The sequence below is a fragment of the Coturnix japonica genome, chromosome 9, assembly GCF_001577835.2.
Source record: "Coturnix japonica isolate 7356 chromosome 9, Coturnix japonica 2.1, whole genome shotgun sequence".
NCBI lineage: Eukaryota > Metazoa > Chordata > Aves > Galliformes > Phasianidae > Coturnix > Coturnix japonica.
In genome coordinates, this window is record NC_029524.1 from 14296978 (window position 1) to 14316204 (window position 19227).

General features: G+C 43.5%; 2 protein-coding genes across 19 annotated transcripts in view; one reads left to right on the forward strand and one right to left on the reverse strand.

Annotated features, from left to right (window-relative positions):
• Positions 1-19227, forward strand: part of MCF2L2 (MCF.2 cell line derived transforming sequence-like 2) — a 133488-nt gene that overhangs the window by 69682 nt on the left and 44579 nt on the right. The gene's annotated exons all lie outside the window — the stretch shown is intronic.
• Positions 556-19034, reverse strand: B3GNT5 (UDP-GlcNAc:betaGal beta-1,3-N-acetylglucosaminyltransferase 5). Of its 7 annotated transcripts, none has more exons than XM_015871559.2 (2): positions 18934-19034; positions 556-5049 (listed from the first exon to the last, which is right to left on the reverse strand). In XM_015871559.2, exon 2 carries the CDS (start codon positions 4701-4703, stop codon positions 3579-3581), a length of 1125 nt encoding a protein of 374 aa, XP_015727045.1. In that variant the 5' UTR covers positions 4704-5049; positions 18934-19034; the 3' UTR covers positions 556-3578. The 7 variants fall into 7 exon arrangements, with proteins under 7 accessions (XP_015727045.1, XP_015727042.1, XP_015727043.1 ...); XM_015871556.2 differs by lacking the exon at positions 18934-19034 and adding an exon at positions 16395-16770; XM_015871557.2 differs by lacking the exon at positions 18934-19034 and adding an exon at positions 16335-16770.

Below are 19227 nucleotides of genomic sequence, written 5' to 3' on the forward strand. Positions count from 1 at the left end.
ACTGAGATAATTTTTACTTACGTTATGCCTCTATTTCACACAGTTATACACTTAAGTTGTTTGATATGAGAGCACCAGCTTGTAATGCTAAACAAAAATGAAACTTAGTGCTGTCTGAACTTACGTCAGGCTCAAAGTACTTCCATAGGGCATAAAAATTATGAGCAGTGGTAATCACCAAACATTCAGCTCGTCCTCAGAAGGTACCAATGTGTTATCTACCACAGTAAGTTCTATTTCAAGTCACATCTCTAAGGTAATGATTGACTACAGAGAAGTCGTGAACATGCAAGTTCACATAAAGAATAGGTGAAGCTTCTAATATTGTGTAGAATTTCAGATTCAGAAACCCACTACACAAATTGTTAAATTCTCTCCTTTCTTGGGAGCATCCATTGCACCTTTTGATCCATAAAAGGTTTAATGTGAGGTTGAACAACAAAAACAAAACACACAGAACCCCCACACGGCACCCCTAGAAGGACACTGCCTCACTGACCTCAGAACAGCATCTAAACATCATCAGTTACAAAGAAAGCAACAATTTCTAATCTATTTATTTTTTTAAAAAAGAAAAGAAACAAATCTGTTTATTCAAATCAGATTTTACAAAACAATTGTCTTTGTGTGGTACAGAGCAAAGTTTAAGAATAAATATTGAACACTTTGTATAAAAATTAGTAATATCAAAGGGAAATTGATGCAAATCGAACAAACAGGTAAAAACAATTTTAGCATCAAACACGCTGTGCAACAACGTCAAACTCTTAATGAGGCATGACAGCTCAAGCTGATACAGTTTTACCTGTAGAAGTAAAACCTGACAGCCCTGCATTGGAGCACCAAGATGGTTATTAAAAGAGGTTCTAGTTAAAGGTGTACAAACGTTAAGTTCGTGTTTAGAACCAGAAAGTTGTTTTTCTTTATTTTTCCTTTTTTTGTTTTTTTGAAAGAAGTGCATTTATACTTTCCATTCACAAGCAGCCTCCTTTTTCACTGCAGCAAACAAAAATGCAAACTACAAACACCAAGGCCCTTTGAAGAAACCACCCAAACAAAATTTAAATTAGCCACAAAACAACACTTCAATGGTCAAAAGTGAGTTTCAAATAACAGCAAGTTACATTTAAGTAGTGTTTTAGATGTTACCTAGGCCACTATAGGAGTTTAAAATACTTACAATTTCAACTCTGCTTCTATGAGTGAAAACAAATCCTAATGCATAGTTACGCTAGAAGAATTGTAGTCTTAATAGAAGACTTGGGTTGTGTATAAATTTCAAGACCCTCTTTACCCTGAAGTGACTGGGGAGGCGTTTCCAGTTGTGCCATTTTACTGTGCATATTATTGACTTCAATGGCCCGCAACAGGTCTGAGATCTGATGAAGAACCTTTCCTTCAAGTACTGAACACAACATTCTGTGTGCATTCCCCCACCTGCACCTACACAGAGCCAGCAGGTTAGAGATCTAGGTTTCTCTTGTTGTTCTCATTAAAAAAAGGAAACAACAATGCTCAAGTTGTAATCAGTTTGTTCAGGGAAGAACATGAGCTGTGTTTGTTTTTCTAGAGTACAACTGTTGCAGTCCAATTATTTTAATATTGATAAATGAGTTTGTGATCTGTACATACGTAACATTTTGTCCAGTTAAATTACTATTTTCCTCTTGGAAAACCATTTGTGAAGGTACATTTTCACTTAAACCTAGTAGCTACTCAACATCCATCTGAAATAGCAGTTTCAGGAACAGTCAGCAATCTCACTGCTGCTTTTTTATCTCTGCTAGCCTATATAGTTAGCCACTCAAATCATTAAAACCACAGCACAGCTCACAGAAAAGCAGCAGTGATTTAAACAGTTACCACTTAAACCTGCCATGCCACATACAACTGCTCTAAAATGAAGGTAGCAGACGTTAAATACTTCACTGCTTCACACAACAGCAAGATACTTCAGATAGAGAAGGCCAGCTTTAGACATCTCAAAAAGCAAGGAGTGTTGCTTCTATAGGCAGTACATTACCAGCAGATCCCAAGACTGTGATGGATTGTTGGTACCCTGCAAGCTTTTAGGTTGCTGTGCTGATAAACTTGACTCATTCAATCTTCCAGAAGTAGTTTTATGACACTACCTACACTGCAGCTTGTTCCACTATTGAATCAGTTCACAAACAATATCTGACTGCCCTTTGCATTGCATAGCCTGTACCTGCTCCAGGGAGAGCTACCACAACCAAGTTACCTGTCCTGTAAAGACACTATTAGGAAGTTATACAAGAAAAGACTGCAGACATCTTAAAACCATGTGGTTTTGTTTGTTTGTTTTTAAACAAGATTTAGATGGCACCACAATACAACTCAATGCCCAGAGTTTCAGCACTACCTAGATTTACAATGCACAGGTATTTAGTTCTTCCTGCATGTGATATTAACACTTAGCTCTATTCAAGAGACAGGGTTTTGGGGACATCATAAAGAATCTTTTCTCTTCAGGAAAAGACTTGAGTGACTTTGATTTTGTGTACTGAGTTTCTGTGGCTCTCCATCTCCCTCACCCTTCACCATTACATCAAACCTTTGTGCAGAAAAGATTCTCCTTATTTAACAATTTAACAAATGCTAAACATGAAACTTTGCTCTTCAAAAATCACTAACCGCTTCAAATTGGCTATAGATAACACTCTCAAGGAACACAGCTATGACTTTCACTTGCTTTTCACCTTTAGGACCATGAACAAGAGAAAGCAGAACCACTGTTAGAAGAAAACCAGTCTTAAACGTACCTAGTATATTATCTTATTAAGTATACAGCTTCAGTTTTCAGAAGACAGAGCTCTGCCATAGGCACTAGATTTTCATCCTTTCCAGTTCACTTCTGATCTGTAGGGAGCTCATTTGCTACTTAGAAGAACCAAGTTAAAGGGCACTCAGACACCGTTTCCTTACTTCAGAGATGGAGGGGGCTTTGAGTAATAAATAGACTGTAGCAGGTCTATACTTCCTGCACTTTGTCAGTGGTGCAGGTCCAGGCATATTGTACTTTCCATGAAGCATTCAAAAATACTGAATATATGTAACCAATTTACATTGCCTTGAACTGCTAAACTGAGTCACAAGTTCTACCTTCCTCTCGTTCTGAAAGGCCTACTTCATTTTCATGCAGTAGACTTTTTAAAAATCATATGCCACAGCCTTTTATGAGAAAAAACCCTTAGGACTTGCTAACAAATTCAAAATAATTAATATTTTCACCAACTATTTCAAAGACTAGAGGTCCATTAGAGTTCTTTTAATGATCATACAATTCAGACTCTCATCCTGTGAAGAGTGTGAAAACAAAAAGAATATTAATAAAAGCAGGCTACAATGTAGAAAGTTGTGGTACAACAGGAGAGCTATTCCAATAACAGTTTCTGAACAAAACTCAGCACCATCCTCCCACTACCCTGCTTCATTTCCTATCCCACCCTCCCAACCCCACCCCAGCTATTCACATTTACGTGTATGTTGAATAAACAGCAAAAAAAAGTTGTTGCTCTGTTTTGGCTCAGTGGATCTTCAACACAGACATTCAAGTATTAAGAAAATGCAGCTGAACAAGGATATGTGTTCTCATAGTACAGTTTACAGAGAAGCATAACATTAACTATTCTGCAGTATATTCTACTCCAGAGTCCCGAGGAAAGCTTTTTAACTTTGGGATCGGTAGCCTGCTTCCAGAGATAGTGAAGGTCATCCACATGTCCGTGAGATGTCATCATTCTGTTGTAAATGCAAGGATGATACGGAGCCTTTCCTTCCCCAGAAAAAAAGGCATGATCCTGTGGTACAATCCCCATTTTGTTGGCACAGAGGCCCATGAAGACGTCATCTATATAAAGACTGGTATTGAGAGTCAATGAAGCCTCATATACTTTAGCTGCTACATCACTCGATATTACATACGCAGCTCCTGCTGTGTAGTCAGGATAAGAGGGCCACTGGTACATTTCATATGGAACATAGTATTTGCTAGTCTTATCTCTTACGGGAGGGGATCCACGGTGGACACGGCCAATCCAGAGATCCTGAACGCCCATTCGTGCTAGACTTTGGAGATAAGCAACAAGATTTGGCATATGGATAAATATATCATCATCTGCAGACATAATAAACCTGGCATGAGGACAGTAGGCATTTACCCAGCTGAACTGTAGAAGAAGTTTAGTAGTAAGGTTGTGAAAAGTATCCAAGAAGTCTTGCTGAATCAAATCACGGTATTCCTGGTCTTCCAGATAAAGGTCTCTTTGCCGCAAATGATTTGTTGGTTGTCCCAAAGCAAAAAGAGTTTTAATGTTGGCATTAAGTTTAGAACGAACGTATTTCTCATTACCCCAAGTCTGTCGAATTGCATCTCTGCGATGACGGTTTTCAGGAGAAGACTTCACAAACAACAGGAGAAGGACATCCTGATGTTGACATTTCTCTCTGTGGTTCATCAAGTACTGGTAGCTTGCTGCTCTGTCCATGTTATCCCTACTGATGGACAGGCTTTCATTCACAAAGTTGTAGCTGTTTATGAGGTATCTGTATGAATAGGACTTCATGTGGCTTACAAAGCTATTATCAAATGGTCCCCAAAAAATCATGACACACAGTATGAAGCAAGTGGCAAAGATCTGCAAGAACTGGCATTTTCTGACTCTTCTGGGACTAACAAACATTCTGATGCAGTTCTTGTAATTTTTATTCCTGTTCAGGATCAGAATTACTTTTGTCTCCCTTGTTTTGTTTATAAAGAGTGCTTGCAGTTTGCTCTGAGAGCACAGCGTCAGTCCTTCAGGATAAGTGTCCGCTGTAAGGCATGATGTCTTTCACTCGGTATCACAAACCCAGCTTCCTGCACGGTTTTCACAAGTCATCTCTTTCAAAAACCTTCTTGTACTGGAAGAGAGCAGGCAGCTCTGAAAGGCAAGACTTGCAGATGAGTTCTTCCCTTTGTGGCATCCTGAAGTGAACGCTATGACTCAGTCAGATCTTCTCAGGCACTGATTGCCTTCCTGACAAATCCTAAGGAGGGGAAAGAGAGAAGTGTTAGCGAGGTGCTGTTGTTTCATCAGGGAGCAAAGTAGGAACCTGCGGGAAGTTAGCCTGAAGCCTGAGGGACGTTAGTGAAGGAGAACCTCCAGGAACACCCTCTGCAGCTAACCAAGAGCTGACATTGGTTCCAATCCTTCAGGCTGGAAGGCACGCTGTGCACCGCCCGAGCTCTCGGGGTGTCTCTGGCAGCTTCTCTCAGAGCGAAGCCCGCCCAGATGCAGTAACGGCTCCCGGGTGCGGGTGGCCGTGCCACCAACGGCCAGAGCCGCGGGGCAGCCCTCAGAGCCCTCAGCTCCCTCACGGCGGGTCCCGCAGGCAGCCCCTTCTCCCCTCACACTTTCCCTTTCGACCAGGCTCCTGGAGCCGACCGGGGCTGCCTTCCTTCCGTGGGGCTGCCTCGGCGCAGTCCCACCGCGCCCCTCGCGGCCGCCGAGGGAGGCAGGGCCGTATCCTCGACCCCGCGCGGCCTCCCCGAGGGCAGGGCAGGAAGGTGGCAGGCACAGCGCCGGCCCTGGGTGCCCACCTACCAGCTGGAGCTCTGGGGCAGGCTCCTGGCATGGGAAGCAGCACCCTCATTTCTACAGAAAGACTAAAAAGAGCCGCACCCCAGTGACCCCCCGACAGTCACCCTGTGGTTAACTTGGAGCCCGTGCTTTTTGGCCGACCGTGCTGACAGGAGCGATCTGCTCCCCATCTCGGATTGAGAGCAGGTTAAGCAACAGGCTGTACCAGCCGGAGAGCGAGCCGCTTGGCAAGGCACTTTGCAGCTGCACCTGCAGCACATACAGGGCTCTCGCAGGGTTTCCTCTCTGCCACCAGCTCGGGTTTTGGGCAGGAATCGAAAACTAAAGCCTTCATTCTGTGCAAAACCCAACGTTCTCTTCCTGTACCCAGAGCTTAGTCTCTACACAACAGCCCAAAAGCAGCAGCTACCTGCCCACCCTGTAAAAACACCACATGAGCTCTCAGCAGAGCCAGAAGTGCAGCACAAGCACACACCAAGGAGCAGCACCCCACTCGTTACGCACTTAACTTCAAGCAAACAGCTTCCAAAGCAAAGAACAGTCTCTCCTGCTACTATATTAGAAGTTAAATGCAACACGAGCACTTGGAAAGATTATTTTACCTACTTGAGACCTTGCAACTAAACAGCATCAGGAGAAAGCAAGGAACGAGATGGCAATAGCAGAACTTGATGCACTTCTGTGCAGTGGTAATCAACACAGGGAGGAGAGCTGATGGCTCAGAATGGAGCCATGGATTGGTACATTGCAGATTGTAGTGCATAACAGAAAAGCTGTATGGGCAGTCTGCTCAGTAACAATCAGTCAGTCAGCACTCTTTACAGTATCGGTTTAAACCCATTGTATTTTTGGAAACATTATCTTAAACAATGCACCCCAGAGTTATAAACTCAGCAACTTTAGAACATTACTGCAAAGATTGTTGTTGTTTCAGATGAAGCGTGGGGACGTAGACAAGAAGCAGGAGAGCTACAGAAACCCAGGCATTTGACAGCACCTCTGGGGGGGAAACAGGTCTAAAAAGATCTACTACTTTCTGAAAATGAAGATCAGTTTTCATTCTCCCCTCTGTCCTGCCTGCTTGTTTGTGCTCCTCTTTACAAATCCACACACTGAAATTGGCCATTTAACACAGACGCTGCAGCATTGCCTCACCCAGTTAAGTTTACAAAAGGCACATCAGGTTGCTGACTTATGCAGAGCAGATGTCATGGAAATGGAAGAAGGAGGGTTACACCGTAAAGCTTTTGGCCACATGCTGTCATCGGCAGAGATGGGAGGGGGGGGAAAAAAGTGACAGTCTAACTGGTCAGGTTGCTTAGTGCCATCGGAATAGCTTAAAAGCAGCTGTCTGACTTCTCAATGAGTCAGCACAAGGCAAAGCACCTGCACTTATTTGGCAAGTTCCTGGAAACTTACCATAATGTTAATCACCAAGTACAGCTTTTATGGAGTGTACTTTGATAACGCTTTAGCAAAATTCTACAGTTGCTTGGTAAGGGGAAGCAACGAGCACAGAGCAATAGGGTTAACTTGAGACTGGTAGTTAGACTGACCTATGCAACAGGTATCGCTACACCCAACAGCAATAAAAATATCCCCATAGAAATCCCTGTGCAAACAGCTTTAATGACGGAGCACATGTGAGGAGACAAGGTGAGCATAGACCACCTCTCCTGCTCACTAGTTTCCTCTCAGAGGAGCTGGACAGAAAATTAGTTTCTCCATAAGGAAAAAATAAAGCAGGGAAAAAAACAAAACAAAAACCATCAAACCTTTAAAACAAAATAAACAAACAAACAAAAAAACCCAAACCTGACTAAAGGGTTTTAAGCCTAGTCTCATTTGATTTAGTTCATGGGAATTAAATCAGCATTTAGTAAAGAATTTCTTCAGAATCCTCCTCAGAGGAGACAAGAAAGTAAAGATACAGGCATCTCAGACATGAAACATTCACAGGAAGGATCCCAGAGGGAACAAACACTCTTACAATGAGTGTGCAGAGCAGCCATAGGCGGTTGATTTAGGTCAGGCTGCATCTAGGAGCTAACTTCAGTTTACAACAGGGCTCGAGGGACTTGTTTTGCAGAACTAAGTACCACATCCATTGTTTCTAAAGCTTTCAGTTTTACCTAGGGCTACTTCCAGGCTTTACTGTTACTATGGAGAACCAGAAGCCCCTAGGACAGGCTTTTGGATTGAGCAGGACAGCCCTGTCATGTAAATTACTTCAGATCAGCTTGCTGGATAATCCTAGTTGACCATTGCAGAGGTGTTTCCTCCTGCTGGAATACTGCAGTCACTGGGACCTCAGCTGCAGCATCACTTCCCCAGCACTTTAGGAACGTGTCCAATAAAAGGTGGCAAAAGCCAGAGTGCTGCAGTTACGACTAGCACACTGCCTACACTTGTTCCAACAGATTTATCAAGCCCAGTTTATTAGCGAGATGATGCTGAGAAAAGCATGCTCTCAGAATCTGTTTAGGCAGCAGCTACGAGGTTCAAAGAGCACAACGTTCAGCACATTTGAGCATTCTGATCGTTAGGCAGGATTTAAAACTTCAGAGACATTTCCTCTGAGTGATTTAAATTGTTACAGTCTGTATGAAATTGAAATCCTTATCTCCAGCAGCACTTAATGATACACCACTCGCATCAGAAGACCAAAGAAAATCTAGCCTCAAGTTAGCACATCAAATAAGCACATAACTTTGCATTCTGGTGGCTTATAAAGTCTTTTTCCCCTTCCTTTTAACTAAGGTGGTAAGAAGGTATGTGCCTAAATTAATAGAGTTGGTGCATCTCACTTGGTACATAATGTTGTTACGTGTTCATTGGCAGAGAAGCTCAAAGGACAGCAAAGCATTAGATGGCAGCTGAGTAACACATTTCAGTTTCTTCACGGTTGGAAGCAGAGCAGGTTGTAAATGCCAAGGATTGCTAGGAAACAGCAGAGGTTCAGTTCCTGCAGACCTTTTGCACTTGCCACACCAACTGGGTACAAAGGATAAGAATTGTTTCCTTCAAAGTGGAGCTGCAAAGCTTCCCAGCTGCTACAGACAGATCTAGGTGGAGCCATCTGCCAGAAGCTAGATAGAAGTTTTAGAGGTTTGCTCCTCTCCTCAAGCGGTTTTCAGCAGAAGTTTCCTAGAACTACTTGTGCAGATAGCACCAGATGCATAAAGACCACTCCTTTCAAGCACCAGGCGACACCAGTGCAATTTTCAGTTGCTTTAACCTACAAGTACCAACACAAAGTTCTATGCTTTTGTGCAGCAGACTGGGTGAAAAGAGATGGTCCTTTGTGTTGCTGGTGATTAAAGTTTCAGAGACTGGCAGTGACACAATGGAGGCTGCATGCCCTCATTTTCCTAGAAGGCTGATCCAATACATCATTTCTAAGAAGGCAAATCACTGTTCTGAGACATGGGATGTACCCGCAAAGACTGTAGTGGTACCTATTCCACAACCCACCACATGTGTTTTGGCAGATGGCAGTGATGAGCTCTAATGCTACACTAAGCAGCTGCCTGCATTCATGTAAACCCACTTTCGGCACCATTATTTAATGATGTGGCAGATTGGTGCACATTCCTTTCGGCTCCTATGTACTAAGGCGGAAGAAAGCAGAAAACTGGCAGAGCACATTAGCTGCAGATGTTAACAGTGCTACCTCCATGCTGGTGCAGATGGCTGAGCTTAAATATCAAAAGAACTTGCACAGAACTGTGTTTATGCATCCCTGAACTGTACAGTAAACAAAAAACAACCAGATTATTTTAGATTCTCAAGTGTAGCATACAAGAATGAGGACTTTTGATAAGTACCAATACACTGAGGATCAGAGCTGCTACTTCCAGTGCTTAATGAAGAAACCTCTTTTCAGTCCACAAGTAGGAAGAAGCATAAACATACAGCCTGTTGTTTTCTTCACCAAGAAAAAAATAAATAGCAGAAAGGAAAGAATCAAAAAATACAGGAAATACATGAACTGCTACTTCACATGCTGAATAGCCACAAGTATTGTGCACACTCCAAGTGCCTTAACCTGAAGTGGAAGTCCAAGCCATGCTGTAAGCAGCCTGTTGCCATCACGCTGATTGCAACAGTTATGCGACAACTCTGTATGCAAAAACAAGCGCATCGCTTTTATGCTCAGAGAGTAAGGAGCTCAGATCTTTGTAGCAAAGTTCAGCAAGATACTGCTTTGCTTATAAGCCCCTATCTTACATGATTCACTGACTGCAATTACAGCTAATTAAGCCCACCTAATATTTCTTCATGAAGAATTAAATCACACTTCCACAGCTTGTTCTCTGGTTTTGGTCTGAATGCCTGTGCCCAATTACTCCATAATCATCTGTGGAGAAATCAGCTTTCAGAGCACGATTGTATTACTGTCTATAAGTTCTCATAATTGCTGCATAGGTACCACATCAACAGAGACTTTAAACACTACACAAAGATAAGTGATGTCACAGTGTCAATGTAAATATTGCATTCCCATTGCTCCTGCTACAGACACCCACCACTGTCCACTGCACATCAAATGATTTTCTTTTGCTCGCAGATCTTCTCAGTTTAAATATCTAAAGAAAGTACGATGAAAACACAGTATGGAGAGTTGTACTGATCAACCGTCTAACCCAGAATCGTTCAGCTCAGTATCTCATATAACCTCAGATTAACGAGGAATAGTTAATTAGCAATGACTGCACTGATCTGAAATTCTCCCAGGCTGCAGGATTTTCTCACTTGCCTTTGCTGGCAGTCCATACAGCCAGTAATAAACCAAATCCAAAGCAGATGCTGGTCAAGCTTAGATCCCTTGTGAATTTTCAAGGGCCCATCTTCCACTTTGCTTCCAAACAAGAATAGTGAGACAGCTACACAGCTCCAGAAGAGTCACAGACAATCACAGTTACAGGGTGGAGGGAATAAGTGCTTATTTATTTAATAAATATATTAATTAAATAGTGTTAGGAAGGACAGAACTGTTATTTGTTCAAAGGAACGGCACAGAGAACAAAAGAACACTACACCCTCCATGCCTGTTTTACAGTAGATTAGAAAGTTTAAGAGCCACAACACAGCCCCACCTAAATCAATATTTAAAGCAGGTGGCAGAAAGGATGGCGTCTACTTATTTGTAACTGGATCTGGGATTGTTGTTTCCTGCTTATTTTCTTCACAGTACCTGTTCTGGTCTATAGGCTGTACTCAAAGGTTAAGCTTAACTATATGAAACAAACTTGCTCTTCCAACTGCCCAATTTAACCCTCAGTTTTAATAAGACTGAGATAACTGGACATCTTTCTGTGGGGCCTCACTTTAAGTATTATTGGCAGGCAAAATACTTAAAAATATAAAGGGGACTTGAAGATTTATGAAGGGCTCATTGAAGCAGAAGTCTAATGATATCATATCATGGCCATCTCTAAACCACACTAGAATTTACAGTAATAATTCTAGGCTTTAAATGTAACTTCAGAGCAAGTATTCTTTCATCTGCTTTCCAGTCCATCCCCTCTTCCTCAAGCAACACCCTTCCCTGTGCTCCAATTCAGCTTCACACTCCAAATCCATCTTCATTTTCTGGGCCAAAATGCAAACACTCATACTGTTAACACATGGGCACTAAGGCAGGAGCATTAAGAAAAGTGAGACATCAGATTTGTAGGGTAGAGCCAGACAGAAATATTGGGTTCTGTTTGGTTTGTTTTTCCTTTTGGTTAGACCAATGATGATACACATCAAAGGAACATATCCAATACAGAAGAACATGTTGGGAGCCTCCGTGCTTATTTCAAGCAGGACAGAGAGGAACAAACATTTCAGATTTAATGATAAAACAGATAGAGAACCATCTCAATATGAAGGAGTTGCAGACTGACTGGAATAAAAGTGGTTCAAAGCTTTGTTTAAGCCTGCCTGAAAGATGGGTGGGATGAATTCCATCATCCTCTCATACTTTTGTGGTACCCAAAGAGAATTTCAGCCTTACAGGCAGTGCTTTCTGCAATGCAACAAGGCCAAAAACTGAACAGTAGACACTCATCTGCTTTTTATTGTGAAGTATGGGGAACAGAAAACACCATAAGTAGCCCCCCAAAAAAGAATGAACCAACTCCCAGTCCCTCCATGCACACGTGAAAGAAATGTGAAAGCACAGTAAGCTGTAGCAACTGGAACCTAGGAGCAGCATCCAGCTGTTTCTAGCTTACAGCAGTTAAATACCCTCTGCAAGCTACAAAAGTCACTGGCCATAACAAATCCCAAAACAGAGGGCTACAGGGAATTCTTCCTTCATGCCCAGCCTCGGGATTCAAATCAGATAAGAAAAGTCAAACAAATGATCTGCAAAACACTCCTGACAAATTTAATAAGCAGTGAGACTTCCAAGACTACAGTCTTTCTAAGTTACAAGATGCTGGCAAGTTCCACATTCACATTTGACCAACAGTACACGTCTCTGATCAGGACAGACAGTAGTAGGTCATGCTATTTAATAATATCTAGAGACTGGGAAAATTATTTATTTATATGCCTCATGCAAAACTAATGTAAGATCAAGAATGTAACTGAACTACACAAAATACTGGAATACACACAGCACCAGGTTAAGAATTGCCATGTGAAAGCACAGTGTCTCTAAGCAGCAAGAAGAAGAAACCGAAAGCCTCAGAAACAGACCACAACACAGGAACAAAAAACAGGAGCAGAAGCACACAAGACAGGTGTGAACTTAATGGAAAAAAAAAAAAACATCAAAAATGGTCATGCATTGAAGAAGTCTGATCACTCTAAAACCTTGAACTTTGAGAACAGGGCAATAGAAAGTCAGTACCTGCAGTTACCACAGCACTTCACTCAGGGCTTAGAGACAGGCAAAGCAGGCACACTCAGAAAAGCTTAGTCACAACTTTGGCACTTTTGCTACCCCAATGGCTAACACACTATAAAGGTTTTCTACTAGAAGTGCGCAGAGCAAATATTTTATTGGGAAGTCAAGAAAGTTGCAAAAGGGAGAGCTGCAAAAGCACTTTGTCTCATCTTAACAATAGGACACACGGTGTTACATAGCCCAGCGTGTGTGGCAAGTGCAAAGTAAAAGCCTAGGCTTTCTTTAGTTAATCAATTCAAGTAGAAGAAAAATCCATCCATTTGTAGGTCATGAAAGAAGCACAGCAAGGGGAACCCCAAATATATGAGTAACAGTTAAAGGAAAAAGGAAAAAAGAAAAAGAAAGAAAAAACAAGACAAGAAAAGCCATAGATTTCCTGCTCTGAGACAGAAGGCTGTTTTACCTCATTCAGCACAAACCACTTCTGGTCTTACCAGAAAAGCAAATGGAAGAACTTTAAAGTTGAAGGATACAACAGAAAAAAAATGAGCAGAGACTGATCACAGTGGCGATCTGAGGCAAATCAAGTAGTATTTAAACTATTCTCTTAAGAGAGAGATCTAGCTAAAATACCGTCCTTGGCCAGTATGCCCAACACACATCCCAATAAAAACAAATAATCCGTGTTGACAAAAGTTGTTCCAGAAGTTGGGAATCTGATTGCACCTGAAAGAGGAAAAGAGGAGAGCACACCTTAAGGGCACAGCAGCACTCCTGGCAGCTTTGACTGACCTCACAGTTTTTATTCAAGTTTAGAACTACATCCAGCACTATGTAGACGATGCCAGATAGTCAAGCGCAACCTCATGAAGCTGATTCAAAGCAAGCAAAACTTGTTCTGCACTATAAACCAAGAACTCTGACAGTCTGCCTTAGCAAAACGTAGACCAGTTTCTTCAAAAGTCATTCAAACTTTGTTGCTTTCCCTTGCAATAACTATTTTCTTTCAAGGCCATCTGTCCTCTGCCTGCTTAAGCAGTCCTGAGATCTTTTAGGTTTTCCAGGTTATCTGGGCACCTGGCAGCAGCATTTCAAACCCATAACTTTATATTGAGGGTCAAACTACACAACCACTCAAACAGCAGCTGAACTTCAGGGCTGGTAAAGGTTCATTCTAGAAAGGAGCAGTTTGAAAGTTAAAGGGTTACTTTATCCTTTTTCTGTATGTTGTGATCACTTCCCCATTGACTGTATGATTTAGATCAAGAGTAACCTTTCAGAGATCCTTCTGTAGCATACCCACTTCACCACCAAGAGAAAACGATCTATTTGTGAAACTTAAAGAAGGGAAGTCTCCCAAGTGTCCATGAGTACGATTTTAGATGTGAAGACTTAAGAACGCACAGGCTGGTGCTCCATAAACCTTCTGTCAGGATCTGAACCAGGCTTTCCTGAATGTTACTAAGATTACAGATACACAGTGTTTCCCAAACCAGTGGTAAATCCTACTATTACCTCTGGCCAGCCTTACAGAGGTGGATCACACTGCTTGACACCGGATTGTAAAGGTTAACTAATAACCACATAGCCTCACTCCAGACACTCAGTGTATTAGGAAGGCACCTTAATGTACTCTGCAAGCCATACGGAAGGACAAACTAGTGCAACACTAATCCATCACTGCCGCTTCCAAGGCCCAACAGACCTACTGCTGCAACAACAGAACCAGTTTTCCCAGACAAACCCCCTCAGACCAGGCACTGTTAGTAAGTAACACCTTCAAATTAAAGGATTACCCAAGCAATTCTTCAGGCATAGACCCATAACCCAGGAGACAAGGCAATGCTTAGTATATTCTAGACTTCGTGACGCTGCAGGTGAAGGTGTTAACACTGAGTCAGGGAATACATAAGCCACCAGCACTTGAGGTAAGTGATGACCTGCAGGATTTCCCACATGCTGCTCCCCAGTCTGTAGGTGAGCTACCATCCCTAGGCTCAGTACTTGCTACTCCAGTTCGGCCAGATGTCAGAGACTGTCCCAGCTCCTGCTTTGCGTCTGTTTATGATCCCAGAGAAAGCAGCAAATGATACAGCTGTGATTCACTTAATGGAAGAGAATGGTGAGCAGACACTGCTGTCAAGTTTCACAGCAGGGAAAAAAACCAAAACAAACAAAAAAACTGACACAAAACCTCACCAGAGAATGAGCTGACATTTGCATTGAGACTGTGATCTTCATATATCAGAAACTGGGCTTCCAGGAGTCGAGTTCTGTGCAGAACAACCGACCTTTAACCCTCAGAACACCACGCTGCTCTATGATCCACCTTCTGGATACACTGCTGGACTATTCCGCAGCTGTTACCAACTGCAATTTAATGTCTCCTGCTCTGTTCAACAAAGAAAGTTAGCGTTTGTATTGCCTTAAATACAACCATTTTCTCTTTTTCACCTCTCACTTCATTTATCTGTTTTCTAATCTCATCCTTCTCCCATTCCAACTGCTACTCACACTACTGCTAAGATACCCTCAGTCACACACCTCAGCAGACACTAGTTGTGGATGCTCCAGCACAGAACAGCAACACATTCCAACTTCTCACAGCTTTGCATGGCCAGAATAGGATCTCAGGCTTCTATCATTGCCCTGCTCGTAATGCGGTTGATTGCGTTGGACTCGAGCCAGCCTCCCGTAGCTACAGAGACTCCAACATTCCCAGAAGAAACTAACACTGCGGATTATTCCCAACACACTCCGGTGTGTGGAGCCGCTGTGACCCACCCGTTTCATGCAGCCGCCGTGACCCACCCGTTTCATGCAGCCGCCCGGCTCTCCGGCCGTGCTCCCCGCAGCCATCCCGAGCGCCCATCCCCAGCCCGGAGCCCCCGCGGTGCTCGGAGCTCCGGAGCCGCTCCCAGCCACGCGGCCGGCGAACAAAGGAGCCCAGCCTCCGCCCGAGCCCGCTGCACGGCCAGGAGCGCAGCCAAAAGGAAAGAGGCTCTTTGAGCTTCACAGGCTAACAGAGCGAAATGCACTTTCTGAACGCTTTCACCATCTCTCCCTTACGCTCAAAGCATCTTCTCAAGGCGATTTCTTCTGTAGATTCCCCCCCAGAAGCGTGGGGAATGCCGCCACCGCCGCGTAGCTCCGGCACACACTGGGGCGCTGCCGGAGCCGGGCGGGCAGGGCTGCCCCAGCGCCCGCGGCCCCGTGTTGCAACGCGGAGCAGAGCGGAGGAACTCCCAGCCGGATCTACGAGTTTCATGTGTGGGAGCGGCTGGGAGGGAAAAAAGAAAAAAAGAAAAGCCACCGGAAAAAACAAACAAACAACTTTTCCAGAATGAATTGGAGAAAAAAAGAAAGCGAGAGGGGCTGCTGGGACGAGATGGAGCTGCTCCGCTTTGAATGGGCCGCGCTCCCGCTCCGCTCGGGAGGCTGCGGGCGTCCCTCCGCGGCACAGGGGGAGCAGAAAGCCCTGCAGGACCACCAGCGCCTAACGAGCTTTCTGCTTTGTTTCAGTAATACAGCAGACAGCCACGCACTCATCACAGACTGAGGGAGAAAAACGCTACACATAAAACGATATTAGAAACGCGCTGAAGTTTGGGGTTTCAGCACGATGTAGACACAGCCCTTCTTTAAGGAGAAAGTAAGGCAATGGGGCACGGCCGAAACCTTTTAAACAAAGCAGCTGGAAAACTTGTTCGCCTGGAGTGTGGAACCGCAATTCCAGATCCGCGGAGAATCCCCCCGAGCAGCCCGGCTCCCGCAGCAGGCAGAAAACGTAAAGAGCGATAGGAAAACAGCACTTGGTCGCGAGTTTTAACTACCACACTCGTCGCCTTACAGATAGGCGAGACTTAAAAAAAAAAACAAACCAGTACCAGCCAATAAGCCCAGAAACGAGGAGGGAAAGGAGCCCCGCCCGGATTTCGTTGTCTCACCACCAGAAATACAGCTGCCCTCTCTTCTTTCTTTCCTTGGGGAAGAGGAATCGCCCTGCCCGCTCTCGGGGCTGCCTCATTCACTCGCAGGATATGGGATCCAACGGGCTCCTCCTCTCCTCCCCCCGCAGCTCCCGCCCGGCGCCTCCCGTCGCTTATAAACACCGCGTGCCGAGGGATGCGGGCTTCGGTTCCTCTTCCTTTTCACGGACAGGGTGTGCCCGCTACGCGGTGTCCGGCAAAGGTATCCGAGTGCTAAAAAGCTTCTTCTGTCCTACGGGTTCCATTGGGAGTCACGATGCAAAGTTTAGCCTGCTGCGAGACCACGAGGCGCTGTGTAACCGCTCGCTGTTGGCCGGTTAGTTCGCAGGGTGCAGAGCAAGCGTTATTTATTGCTTTTGCTGGAACCCTCCACAGCTGGAATGGTTTTAGTTCCCTCCCCCCCCCCCACACCTTTACCACGGCCGCTGGTAACTCATTTGCATCGTCCTAAGGAGGATGCCCTGCTCTAAACTCTTAGGTTTTAAGAAGCCAGAAGGTTCCTTTTCACTGAGGTGCTTCAGTCGGTCCCATAGCTGAGGTGTCTGTGCTTACCCCAAGGAAGCTGCGTGGGAGGAACGTGCCTTCTGTAAAGCCCTTTGTAAAGGGGAAAAACTACCTTTAAAAAAAGCTTGTTCGATGTAAATTGAGAAGCTGCGCTGTATGTTTTAGGAGTTAAGGTGAGGTTCCTCAATCAGCATAAATATTGCACACAAGCTCATTGTGTGTCTTCTATCCTCTGTTGTGACTGATTTAAAGAATACCTGACCTCATCACCTTGTGACCCAGAAATTTAACTACTGCATATCGTGAGCTTTAGTGTGTGTTTGTCACTATACAACTGTAAATCTGACCATGTCTTTGTGAGGTGAGGAATTGTTTTCTTTTTACACAAGGGAAAGACAATAGGAGACAGGAATATTGTTCTCAAGGGCACCCAACAAAAGCAGAAAGGGTAAAAAACAGGGCCTTTTTTCTTTTCCAGTCCTACAAAGGATGTGTTGCTTTGTAATACAGGTTTTGTTTGGGGATGCTTCAGGCCTGAGGAGCTTCCCACTTGACCTTTCCTTTCTCCTGCGGTATGTCTCAGTGTGACTAAACACTTTATAGAGCCCTTTGCAGATTTCATCTGGTGGATTCTGCCCTAAGACAAGATGAACTTCATTGCAATTGGTGGTTTGCCCTCACAGGGAAGGTCTGTAGATCATTGTGTAAATTTGGCATGCTGTCTAAGCAGTGTTTGAATGACAGTGGAAATAGCCTTAAAAACAAAACATCGTTCATTTTTCTTACCAGAACGATAGTTGCTAATTTTCCTCTGGTTCATAAATGTTATTTCATAGGTTTATCCCTCACTATTCCCTTTAAATGTCATCCTTCTTACACATTCAGCGATGAAATGGTCCCTTTCCAGATGAGATATTCTCAACATGAGGCGTTTAAAAACCTCTAAGTTAACGATTCCTTTTTCTTGGCTCCCGTTACCAGTTTTTCCTGTTTTCATTTTAGGCTGAATTTGGAAAAGTAAAATAGCAGCTGGATTCTGCCCTCCACAATTAATAACAATAATGAAACACAAGCATGACACTTATTTTTCAACCAAGTATTGCTACCAGCACTCCATTTTAACTTAATATTTTTGATATACATGAGGTCAGCTTGTCATATTAACTCAGCTCAGATCTTCCCAAAGTCAGATGTTCCAAAGACATTTACAGACCAAAGCCCAAACGTTTCTGCCTTATCAGTTTTCAGAAAACACAGCTTCAAGGAGTCACATTTTCACAACTGGGAAAGTAGACATATACCTATTAAGTTTAAGCTGTGTGCATAGGGAAGTATCATTCAGACATGGTTGTAAGCTTGGTAGAATGTGGTCCCTAACAAGCAAAGTCAGAGATATTTAAAGAACAAAAGAGAATGATTCTAGTAAGCACCGTATGTGTTTTGTTTGCTATGACTGAGTTTGTCTTAAAATTATGTCCACTTTTCTCTTGAAAAGTGACATCTGCTGGAAGGTTTAACACCCTTTTATTTGTGCCCACTAATTTCCCATCCTGGTTGAGCTGGATTTTTGGCGGTTTAGATGAGGTCTTTCTGTCAGTGAAATGAGCAGACCTCAGCCTGCTTCTGGCCTGAAACTACAGTGGGGACTGAGTCACTTCATGTGTTTTATTTTCTAGTAATAGTAACAAAAATGCACTTATTTGCATTCTCTCCTGCTATTTCCTGTTTTGTCACCTTACCCCACTAACAGGCAGCTTGACCTCTCCCCTTTCCCCTTTAATGTTATTAAGGGAGGGTTTTTTTAGATCACCCTTGCTTAATTACAAATTGAATCTTTAACATCCCACCTTCACCATATCTTGTTTGTATCGGCCTCATCCCTTTAAGAGATGCATAACAGGATGCTTATTTAAACTGCCCTAGTAGGAAACAGAGCTATCAAACGTTAGTCTGAAAACCACTTCACAGATATTTTTCTCCTGAAAGCACCTACCTTGTTTGTTAATCGTGCTGCTGCCAGCTCCGGTCTTCATGAATGTTCAGAGTTTAAAGGGCTTTACTGCTTTGCAGGAACAGAATTTTAGACTGAACAGTTCCTTGTATGTATTATCAGTCCTAGTTGAGACTTCAGCCCCTGTTTCAGCATATATTGTGAGTTGATAAGATTTAAAGGGACACAGATATTAATGTACTTGAGGAGGGGAGATTTCTGCAGATCTGTATTGGGTTGCTCTGCCGTTACTGTTTCCTACTGTTGGTTTGAATGATACACTTTTAGCTCTTTCCC